Here is a 12,144-nt window from a genome sequence, read left to right on the forward strand (position 1 = left end):
TTGAGGATCCACTGCAATTTGGTTGTAGCCTGAATAGCCATCCAAAAAGCAATAGTATTCATGGCCTGCTAGTCTCTCTAGTATCTGGTCTATGAATGGTAAAGGAAAATGATCCTTTTTGGTGGTTGTATTGAGCCTTTTGTAGTTAATACACATATGCCACCCTGTAACTGTTCTTGTGGGAACCAGTTCATTCTTTTCATTATGAACCACTGTCATGCCTCCCTTCTTGGGGACAACTTAGACAGAACTCACCCAGGGGCTATCAGAAATAGGATAAATAATCCCAGCCTCTAGTAACTTAGTGACCTCTTTCTGCACCACTTCCTTCATGGCTGGATTTAGCCGCCTCTGTGGTTGAACCACTGGCTTAGCATCATCTTCCAATAGGATCTTGTGCATGCATCTTGCTGGGCTAATGCCCTTAAGATCACTTATAGACCACCCAAGAGCTGTCTTGTGTGTCCTTAGCACTTGAATTAGTGCTTTCTCTTCCTGTGGATTTAAAGCAGAGCTTATGATCACTGGAAAAGTGTCACCCTCTCCCAGAAATGCATATTTCAGGGATGGTGATAGTGGTTTGAACTCTGGTTTAGGAGGTTTCTCCTCTTCCTGAGGGATTTTTAGAGGTTCTTTTATTTCCTCTGGTTCCTCCAAATCAGGCTGAACATCTTTAAAGATGTCCTCTAGCTCTGATTCAAGACTCTCAGTCATATTGATCTCTTCCACCAAAGAGTCAATAATATCAGTGCTCATACAGTCATTTGATGTGGCTGGATGCTGCATAGCTTTGACAGCATTTAACTTGAACTCATCCTCATTGACTCTCAGGGTCACTTCCCCTTTTTGTACATTAATAAGAGTTCGTCCAGTTGCTAGGAAAGGTCTTCCTAGAATGAGAATTTCACTCTTGTGCTCCTCCATTTCCAGCACTACAAAGTCATTGGGAAAGGCAAATGACCTAACCTTGACAATCATGTCCTCAATGATGCCTGATGGATATTTAATGGAGCCATCAGCAAGTTGAAGACATATCCGGGTTGGTTTGACTTCTTCAGTCAACCCAAGCTTTCTGATCGTGGATGCAGGTATTAGGTTGATACTTGCTCCAAGGTCACATAGAGCTGTCTTGGTGCAAGCACCCTCTAATGTGCATGGTATCATAAAGCTTCCTGGATCTTGAAGCTTTTCTGGTAAGCTTTTTAGAATGACTGCACTGCATTCTTCAGTGAGAAACGCTCTTTCAGTTTCTCTCCAATCCTTTTTATGACTTAAGATCTCTTTCATGAACTTAGCATAAGAGGGTATTTGCTCAAGTGCCTCTACAAACGGAATCTTTATTTCAAGAGTCCTGAGATAGTCTGCAAAGCAGGCAAATTGTTTATCCTGTTCCGCTTGGCGGAGCTTCTGAGGATAAGGCATCTTGGCTTTATATTCTTCAACCTTAGTTGTTGCAGGTTTATTCCCTACAGAAGTGGTTGGAGAAGCCTTCTTAGAGGGGTTATTATCAGCACTTGCAGGTGTCTGATTCCTCATTGGCATTTGAACGCCAGGATTGGGTGCTGGATGGGCGTTTAACGCCAGCTTCCCACCCTTTTCTGGCGTTTAAACGCCAGAACTGGGCAAGGAATGGGCGTTTAACGCCAACTTTTCCCCCTTTTCTGGCGCTTGAACGCCAGAGTTATTCCTCTCTGGGCTCTTGATGTCCTCAGAGGGATTTTGGGCAGTGGTTTGGTTATCCTCTGTCATTTGTTCCTTTCTTGACTTTTTGCTATTTTGAGCTGAGTTATTCAATGTCTTCCCACTCCTTAGTTGGACAGCTTGGCATTCTTCTTTATCTGTTTAGATAGCTGCTGTCTTGTCTGATTCAATTGTGCTTCTATATTCTTGTTAGCATTTTTAGTGTCTTGGAGCATCTCTTTGAATTCTGCTAATTGTTTTTTCATAAGGAGTAATTGCTGATTAAGTTCAACAATCTGTTCTTGAGGATTAGGATCAGTAGTTACTGCCATAGCCTCTTTTTTTATGGAGGACTCACTGTTTGAGTACAGATGTTGATTTCTAGCAATTGTATCTATGAGCTCTTGAGCCTCTTCAATTATTTTTCTCATGTGTATAGATCCACCAGCTGAGTGGTCTAGAGACATCTGAGCTTTTTCTGTAAGCCCATAGTAGAAGATGTCTAACTGTACCCACTCTGAAAATATTTCAGAGGGGCATTTTCTCAGCATCCCTCTGTACCTCTCCTAGGCATTATAAAGGGATTCATGATCCTCTTGTTTAAAGCCTTGGATGTCCAGCCTTAGCTGTGTCATCCTTTTTGGAGGGTAAAATTGATTGAGGAATTTGTCTGATAACTGTTTCCATGTTTTTATGCTTGCTGTGGGTTGGTTATTTAACCACCTCTTAGCTTGATCTTTTACAGCAAATGGAAATAGTAATAATCTGTAAACATCCTGATCCACTTCTTTATCAAGTACTGTGTCAGCAATTTGTAAGAACTGTACCAGAAACTCAGTAGGTTCTTCCTGTGGAAGACCGGAATACTGGCAATTTTGCTGCACCATGATGATGAGTTGAGGATTTAGCTCAAAACTGCTTGCTTTAATGGGAGGTATACAGATGCTACTCCCATATGCAACTGTAATGGGTTTAGCATATGACCCCAGAGTCTTTCTGGACTGTTCATTTCCACTTATGTCCATAATGGAGAAAAGAGAATTGATATGAATTGCAAATAAATTATATTTTTATTTTTTATTTTTTATTTATTTAATTAAAAGTGACCGAAATTAGAATAAAAAAAATGGAAAATAAAATAAAATAAAATTTCGAAAAAAAAAAATAAAAGCAAATTGAAGACTAAATTAATTAATTAATTAAAAAGATTTTGAAATTAGCAATCAAAAAGATATGATTGAAAATTATTTTGAAAAAGATTTGATTGAGAAGATATGATTGCAATTTATTAAAAAAAGATATGATTAAAAATTATTTTGAAAAAGATATGATTGAGAAGATATGATTGAAGAAATTAAAAAGATTTGATTTTTGAAAAAGATTTGAAAAGATCAATTTTTGAAATTAGAATTTTGACTTGACTAAAAAGAAAAGATATGATTTTGAAAATCTTTGACTACTTTAATGCCAAATTTCAAAAATTATGAGTAAAATAAGGAAAATATATTTTTTTTTATTTTTGAATTTTAATGAGGAAAGAGAAAAACAACAAAATGACACTAAACTTAGAAATTTTATATCAAAACAGAGAGGACAAACAAGAAAATTTTGAATGTCAAGGTGAACACCAAGAACACTTTGAAGATCAAGATGAACACCAAGAACAAATTTTTGAAAAATTTTTAAGTAAATAAAAGCACAAAAACACACCAAACTTAAAATTTTTAGAAAATCAAACACAAATTTTCGAAAAATTAAAGGAAAACACAAGGAAGACACCAAACTTAGAATTTTTTAAAAATCAAGAAAGAACTAAGGACATGCAATTTCGAAAAATTAAAAGCAAATAAAAGCATGCAATTGACACCAAACTTAAAATATGAAACTAAACTCAAATAAAAGACTCTAAACCAACAAAAATAAAATATACCTAATCTAAGCAACAAGATAAACCGTCAGTTGTCCAAACTCGAACAATCCCCGGCAACAGCGCCAAAAACTTGGTGCACGAAATTATAATCACACTTTTGCAACTCCGCACAACTAACCAGCAAGTGCACTGGGTCTTCCAAGTAATACCTTACGTGAGTAAGGGTCGATCCCACGGAGATTGTCGGCTTGAAGCAAGCTATGGTTATCTTGTAACTCTTAGTCAGGATATCAATAATTCTCAGATTTAATTGTAAAAAGTAAAAGAACATGAAATAAATACTTGTTATGCAGTAATGAAGAATAGGTTGAGGCTTTGGAGATGCTTTATCTTCTGAATCTCTGCTTTCCTACTATCTTCTTCTTCATGCACGCAAGGCTCCTTCCATGGCAAGCTTTATGTTGGGCATCACCGTTGTCAATGGCTACTTTCCGTCCTCTCAGTGAAAATGTTCCAAATGCGCTGTCACCGCACAGCTAATCATCTGTCGGTTCTCGATTATGTCGGAATAGGATCCATTGATCCTTTTGCGTCTGTCACTACGCCTAACACTCGCAAGTTTGATGCTCGTCACAGTCATCCCTTCCCAGATCCTACTCAGAATACCACAGACAAAGTTTAGACGTTCCGGATCTCAGGAATGGCCGCCAATAATTCTAGCCTATACCATGAAGGTTCCAATCTTAGATTAGAAACCCAAGAGATACACACTCAAGCTTGATTTCATGTAGAACGGAGGTGGTTTTCAAGCATGCGTTCATAGGTGAGAATGATGATGATTGTCATGGATCATCACATTCATCAGGTTGAAGTGCGAATGAATATCTTAGAATAGAAGCAAGCGTGATAAAATGGAAAACAGTAGTAATTGCATTAATTCATGAAGAATAGTAGAGCTCCTCACCCCCAACAATGGGGTTTAGAGACTCATGCCGTAGAAGATACAATATGAAATGTGTAAAGTGTCATGAGGTACAAGATGAATCACTAAAAGTAGTTTTTATAGTAAACTGGTGACCTAGGGTTATAGAAAATGAGTAAGCTAGGGTGTTTAGTGTAAAAATCTACTTCCGGGGCCCACTTGGTGTATGCTTGGGCTGAGCATTGAAGCTTTCATGTGTAGAGACTTTTCTTGGAGTTAAACGCTAGCTTTTGTGCCAGTTTGGGCGTTTAACTCCAGCTTTTGTGCCAGTTCTGGCGTTAAACGCCAGAATTCTTGAGCTAACTTGGGACGCCTGTTTGGGCCATCAAATCTCAAGAAAAGTATGGACTATTATATATTACTGGAAAGCCCAGGATGTCTAATTTCCAATGCAATTGAGAGAGCACCAATTGAGCTTCTGTAGCTCCAGAAAATCTACTTTGAGTGCAGGGAGGTTAGAATCCAACAGCATCTACAGTCCTTTTTCAGCCTCTGAATAAGATTTTTGCTCAGGTCCTTCAATTTCAGCCAGAAAATACCTGAAATCACAGAAAAATACACAAACTCATAGTAAAGTCCAGAAAAGTGAATTTTAAATAAAAACTAATAAAAATATAATAAAAACTAACTAAAATATACTAAAAACATACTAAAAATAGTGCCAAAAAGCGTGTAAAATATCCGCTCATCAATGACAATAAAATAAATAAATGACTGTAAAATAATTTCTTGGCAAGGTATGAGAGTTTGGAATTTCTATCCTAGTTATCCTTATCAGGTGTTATGAGAATTGGATTTTTAATCCCACTTAGTTAAGTCAAGTGTACTAATTAGATTGATCCACAAGTCCTAGTCAATCCCTGTGGGAAGACTAGCTTTAGAGCGATCTAGATTAATTAGGAATCTGCCAATTTCAACCACTGCTGAGTTTGACAACTCAAGTGTTACCAATTAATCAACCAAGCCAAAAGGAAGAAAATGTAAATTATTAATGTAAATAAAGGAAAGCAATCATAATTCTGAAGTACCTCAAATTATATTAAATAGAAAATTAAATCTAAACATAAATGGTTCATGAGTCAATTTGGCAACAAAAGTAATTAAAGGAAAGCATTAGAATATCTGAAAGCAAAGGGAAATATAAAGTAAAGGAATATTGAACCTGATAAGGAGTTGGAATACTAAATTGAAATAATAAGAAATCCTAATCCTAAAACCTAAGAGAGAGGAGAGAACCTCTCCCTCTAAAAACTACATCTAAAACTATGAAAAGTGAATAATTGGAGATCTCTCTCCCCTATGGATGCATTTCCCCACTTCATAACCTCTAATCTGTGCCTTCTGGACTTGGATCTGGGCCAAAAAGGGCTTCAGAAATCACTGGGAGCGTTTTCTGCAATTTCTGGTGCGTGGCGTCTGTCACGCGTCCGCGTGGGTCACGCGGTCGCGTCATCTGGAGTTTTCCTTATCACGCGTTCGCTTCGGTCATGCGTCCGCGTCGTCTGTGTTCTGCTCATGGCGCGCGTCCGCGTCAGTCACGCGTTCGCGTCGCTGTCTTTTCGCACTGGGCATGCGGTCGCGTCATCCATGCGTTCGTGTTGCTGCCAGTTTCTTCAAAAACTCCATTTTGTGCTTTTCTTCCATTTTTGTATGTTTCCTTTCCATCCTTTAAGTCATTCCTGCCTTAGAATATCTGAAACTACTTAACACACAAATCATGGCATCGAATGGAAATAAAAGGTAATTAAAATAAATAATTTCAAAGCATAGGAAACATGTATTCACAAATATCACATAATAAGGAAGGAAAAGCAAAACCATGCCATTTTCATGAATAAGTGGGTGAGGGATTGAATAAATCTCTTGAATTGAGTACAATATATATCATAAAATATGGGTTTATCAGGCATTCAGGAGGCTTCGGCCTTATTTTCAAAGTCACACCATAAAAGTTTGGACAAACCAGCCCAAGAAGCAGATCCTTCAGAAAACAGATGTTGCGGACAGAATGGTTCAATGGGCAATAGAACTATCCGAGTTTGATTTGGGATATGAAACTCGGACAGCAATCAAAGCTCAGTACCTCACCAACTTCATAAGAGAATATGCAGGCGACCAAGAGGAGGCCTCCACAACTTGGGAGATATATGTGGATGGGTCCTCCAATAAGGTCGGGAGCAGAGCTGGTATAATATTGGTTGATCAAGAGGGAACTCAAATAGAAGTATCATTGAAATTTGAGTTCCGTGCTTCCAATAACCAGGCCGAATACGAAGCTCTAATCGCTGGGCTAAAGCTCACCAAAGAGGTAGGTGCCACCAAGGTGATAATCTTCAGCGACTCTCAAGTTGTGACTTCCTAGATTAATAGAGAATGCTAGGCAAAAGATCCCAACATGAAGAGGTACTTGAAAAAAACGCTTGAGCTTCTTAGGCAGTTCCTCGAAACTGAAGTCAGGCACATAACGAGGGAGCTCAACAACAGAGCCGATGCCCTTTCCAAATTGGCAAGTACCAAGTCAGGAAGAAATAATAGAAGTCTGATACTAGAAACTCTCCAGGAACCTTCGGTCACAAAGATGGATAACAGACTGGACATCTTGCCAGTCTCCGGCCTAGACCTCGGATGGATGACACCTCTGATCAAATATTTAAAATTAAACATCCTTCCCAAAGAGCAAAAGGAGGCTCAAAAGCTTAGAAGGGAAGCACAAAACTATACCTTGGTGCAAAACGTCCTTTATAGAAGAGGGATATCTACACCATTGCTAAAGTGCGTCCCAACCTCTAAGACAGCAGAAGTCCTAGAAGAGGTACACAACAGAATCTGCGGGAACCATCTCGGAGCCAGATCCCTATCTAGGAAAGTAATTCGAGCTGGGTTCTTCTGACCAACCCTACAAAAAAGATGCCATCGATTTTGTGAAAAAGTGTCAACCTTGTCAGATGCATGCAAACTTCCACGTCGCTCCCAAGAAGAACTCATTAGGGTACTTCTCCAAGGCCTTTTGCAAAGTGGGGATTGGACCTACTTGGACCTTTCCCTCAAGCGCCAGGACAAGTAAAGTTTCTTATTGTGGGAGTAGACTACTTTACTAAGTGGATAGAAGTAGAGCCATTAGCTACTATTACGGCACAAAGAAGTCGAAAATTCCTGTACAAGAACATCATCACCTGATTTAGAGTCCCACACTCCATAACAACTGATAATGGCACACAATTCACTGATTCTACGTTCAGAAGCTTGGTGGCTAGCATGAAAATCAAGCATCAATTCACCTCGGTTGAGCATCCCCAAGCGAATGGACAAGCAGAGGCAGCCAATAAAGTTATATTGGTAGGATTAAAGAAAAGACTTCAAGAAGCAAAGGGAGCTTGGGCTGAAGAGCTTCCTCAAGTATTATGGGCCTACCGAACCATACCTCATTCAACTACCGGAGAGACACCCTTCCGACTTGCTTATGGCATAGAAGCCATGATCCCTATTGAAATCAACGAGCAAAGTCCGAAGGTGAGTTTTTACAATGAAGTTGGTAACGCTCAAGCCCACAAAGAAGAGCTCGAGTTGCTCCCAGAAGTCCGAGAACGAGTCCAGATAAGAGAAGCAGCGTTAAAACAAAGGATAACAACAAAGTACAACCAAAGGGTCATTCGAAGAAGTTTCGCCTCAGACGACTTAGTCCTCATCCGTAATGACATCAGGGTGAACAAGTCGGGAGAAGGAAAACTCGCAGCAAACTGGAAGGGACCATACAAGATAGTTGAGGTCTTGGGAAAGGGCTATTATCGAGTGTCCGACCCAGGAGGCTCCGAGCTTCCAAGGTCGTGGCACGCTTGCAACATAAAAAGATATTATAGCTAGAAGCGTACCTCGCTTCCTGATGTACTCTTTTTTCCGACTTCATGATTTTTTTCCAGAAAGGGTTTTCCTTGAGGGAGTTTTAACGAGGTATCAAAGCGAGGACTAGGGACAGAAAAACCACTCCCTTAGTAGCAAAAGCACTTGTGTAAAGTCACGTCTCGTTAGTAATAATATCTCTCTCTTATTTATCTTTCTATTTAGAACTTCCATTTACCATTACTACGATACGCACGGACTTAAGCTCAAAAAAGCGCAAAAATCTATTGCTTGACCTAGATGGTCAGCAAAATAAAGCAACGAGGTACAAGTCGGTGTAAAGAGGTTATGAAAGACGATCCTAATAGCTCGGAAATAAGATAGCATACGACTTATAAGTCAGAAAGCCCGAGCAGAACGAAATGCATCGCAAAAATAACCTAAGTTATGAAAACGGTTCAATAAGCAAAGCAAAGTTGAAACGTAGGCAAATAAAGTAATAGAAAGCGAGAAATACGAAATCCCCTTAAAAGATCAAAGGCAGAAGTGTTCCCACAGGAATCTAACCAAAGTTGAGATTACTTAACAAAAAGTTTCTCAAAAGCCATACAAGATAACAGCCAAACTATCTATAAAAGTTTTTCAAAAGCTTTGCGAAACTCAAAAACAGTAAAAGATTTTTTTCACAAAAGGCCTAGTAATTTAAATACTTCAAACAAAAGTTTCCAGCAAAAAACACATGAATAATAAAAAGACTACTTTGTTAAAGGTTCTATCCAAAAAGGACCAGAAACAAAAATTGTTGTTTAAAGACCCTATTAAGGATCAAGTGTCAAAGGACATCCACAAGAATACATAAAAAGTGTTCAAAGAAAGGACCCACAAGTCGGGCTTTAATAACTTCATCACTTGGAAGCACCTCTTCGGCGTCAGTAGTCGGAGCCCCTCTAGGTTGAGAAGAAGAACTTGGCAGAATCCCCTCCATTGGTCTGACCTCACGAGGAGGAGATTCAATTATACACTAACCTGTCGTCTTCAACTCGGAGTCAGTCTCAGGACGTGGAGGCGAAACTATCTCCCCATTAATGACGACCTTGTCGGGATGAAGAGGTGATAAGTCCAAGTCGGGAGCAATAACTCCGACTTGTTGCTTCAAAACCTTAAACACCTCCTCAGTACCCTCGATGATAGAATCCTCCAAGTCCTGATAACTCTCCCCAAGCAGCTCCAACTCCTTTTTCAAATCAATATTGGCCGAAAAGGCCCTGACATAATTCTGTTCAGCCTTCCCCTTTAGGTCCTCAGCCATTGCACAAGAGGCCATCAATTGCTTCTTCTCCTAGCTTGGGAGAGTTCTTCCTTCATCTGGACATTCTCCTCCTGCAACCTCTTCTCCTCTTCTTGATACAAAGTAATTTGCCCTTGAAGGTGCTCCAAAGAAGATCGGGTAGCACTTAAAGGGGTTTTTTCTAATATATCAAGAAGAGAGGTACAAACTCCGACAGTCCGAATTCCTCCTCGGATCATAATTTGAAGATGATTACAGATAGCAGCATCATCCATAGCAATTTGGCTATGTGGAAGGATGTGCTTTCTAGAAAATTTTACTCTGTCAAAACCAGTGTCTCCGACGTTGGAGGCACCAGCTTCAGAGATCTTACGTTTCTTTTTCTCAAGCTCCGAGGAAGAAAGGACTGAGGGGACAGGAGAAGAAGGAGGAAGAGGAGGAGTGGGAATCGTATTTACCAAAATTGGATGAGATGAAGTCCCCAAACTTGAGCGTTGATGTCGAGGAGGAGTGGTAGAAGTTCCGACTTCCTGTGCAGCAGCTCGGGCACGAGCATTCCTTTTAGCCTCTTGCACCTTTTGGTAAGCTGCCTTTGATCCGCTTTTCATTTTTCTGAAGAAGAAAGTGAAAATGATTAGCACATAAGTCAAAGTAATCAGAAGTACGCCTACAAAACCAAAAACAAAAACTACCTAACTCGGTTCTGACATAGCTCGGAGATCCAAGAAGAAATTTTTTGGTATCCAGGTTTGGAGTCCGCCCCCAAGCCTTTTGGAAAAACTTGACCATGGCCTCCTCAACTTCCTCCAAATCTATCAAGTTATATTTTTCTACAGGGTTTGTCTCTACCCAGTATAAAGGAAATTGGGGCTCATTGTTCTCGTTTAAGAAAAAGGGGTGATGGCCTTCGACAGTCTGGACCTTGAAGAAAAATTTTTTGAAATCATGGAAAAATTCATCGAAGATGGAAAAAATTTTCCGACATTGAATAGCTCGGAAGGAAACCTACTGTTGTTTATTCTTAGCACTAAAAGGCTTTGTCAAATGAAAAAAATAGAAAAAGATCTTTAAGAAAATCGGAAAGTCAAGCCCTTGGCTGACAAGTTGATAAATTTTGAAAAAACTCCAAGAGTTAGGATGAAGTTGGGTAGGAGCTACTCTACAGCGAGACAACACTTCCATCTCGAAGTCGAAAAAAGGTAGGGTAACCCCTAAGCAAGTAAATAGGCAGTCATACATGAAAATAAAGTGGGGGTCAGAATCATTCATCCTCCCACAGCAAACTCGGTCCTCAAGATCTGGGGCCACTAACTCATATTTGGGTTCATCAGCATCAAGACTACAGATTCTATGGTGTTTCTTGAGTTCGATTTTGAAAACATTATCTACTATTGCCTGTTCAGAAAGTATAGAGGAGTCTACCCACCTCAACAAAGCCTCAGAAACTCGAGAAGACATTTTCAGAAAATGAAAAATATAAAAGTGATAATACCTATACTCGCACAAAGAAAAGAAGCCATAAAAAACAGGGTCTCGAAATAGGGCAGTTCTTTTTAAAAGTGAAAAGAAGAACAGTCAATAAACACAAAAGAAACGATTTTTGTAAAGGAAAAAAGCAAAAATCTCAAAGTTTCTTAATGCAAATAACAAAGGTACATTGAAGAGATATTCAAAATCCCGGCTCCCACGGGTGTACAGTATACTAAGTAAAAATAAAGGAGATACTGAAAAAACGATGCAAGACAAGAAGGACTAACCTTTTTTAGTTATAGGAAAGAGGAGTCCCAACGACGGAAAGATGAAGGTTGTAAGGCACCAACGAGTGAAAGACCAAAGGATTTGAGTAAGAAAATGAAAGAATAGAGAAAAGAAACGTCGAAGACGAAAGAAGAGAAAGAGAGATGAGGGAAATATATTTATAAGATACTAGGGGCATAATCATAAAATGGCTCAATCATTAAAAGGATGCGCCGTTACTAATATAACCGCCCTCCACGCGTAAATACAAAAAGCCAAACGGACGCGATGGTTGACAAGACACGACGATTGATAATTTGAAATCACGTCGGTTTTAAAATCAAAATCACGTCGGTTTTTTGACTTAAAAGGAGTACCTCGACCTAAGTGTCCCCGAGTTCGATCAATACTCGAATCCAACTCATATTGAAGATGTCGGATTTGAGTAGGGGCACTGTTCATACCTGCCTCAAACACAAAGCCAGGCCCAAATCAAGTTAAAAGGCTCAATCCAGCAGATTGGCCTTCACCGCTTGTCCGACCTCCTTCAAGAGGTCGGACTCGACGTAAGCTGGCACTTAACACTTATCTAAGTGAACAACTGCCTTCGTAAATCTCTCTCTCCCACTTCTAGAAGAGAGATCCCAACAACCCTAAGATAAAGGGACGGTTATCCACCATCAGAAATGGAACTACTTCAATGGTGGTTATTGGCTCAACCCATATGAATACCCTGACACACTTAGGTAC

General features: G+C 39.6%; 1 protein-coding gene across 1 annotated transcript; it reads left to right on the plus strand.

The window, feature by feature from the left end:
* On the plus strand, positions 7,788–8,465 carry LOC107606960. Its single transcript, XM_016308955.1, has 2 exons — positions 7,788–8,353; positions 8,450–8,465. The coding sequence occupies exons 1-2, from the start codon at positions 7,788–7,790 to the stop codon at positions 8,463–8,465; spliced, it is 582 nt and encodes a 193-aa protein (XP_016164441.1).

The sequence above is a fragment of the Arachis ipaensis genome, chromosome B07 (assembly GCF_000816755.2).
Source record: "Arachis ipaensis cultivar K30076 chromosome B07, Araip1.1, whole genome shotgun sequence".
Lineage (NCBI taxonomy): Eukaryota > Viridiplantae > Streptophyta > Magnoliopsida > Fabales > Fabaceae > Arachis > Arachis ipaensis.

What these genes read in the sequence shown, in the direction of transcription:
- LOC107606960 (XM_016308955.1), top strand. Translation starts at nt 7,788, where the DNA reads ATGAAAATCAAGCATCAATTCACCTCGGTTGAGCATCCCCAAGCGAAT.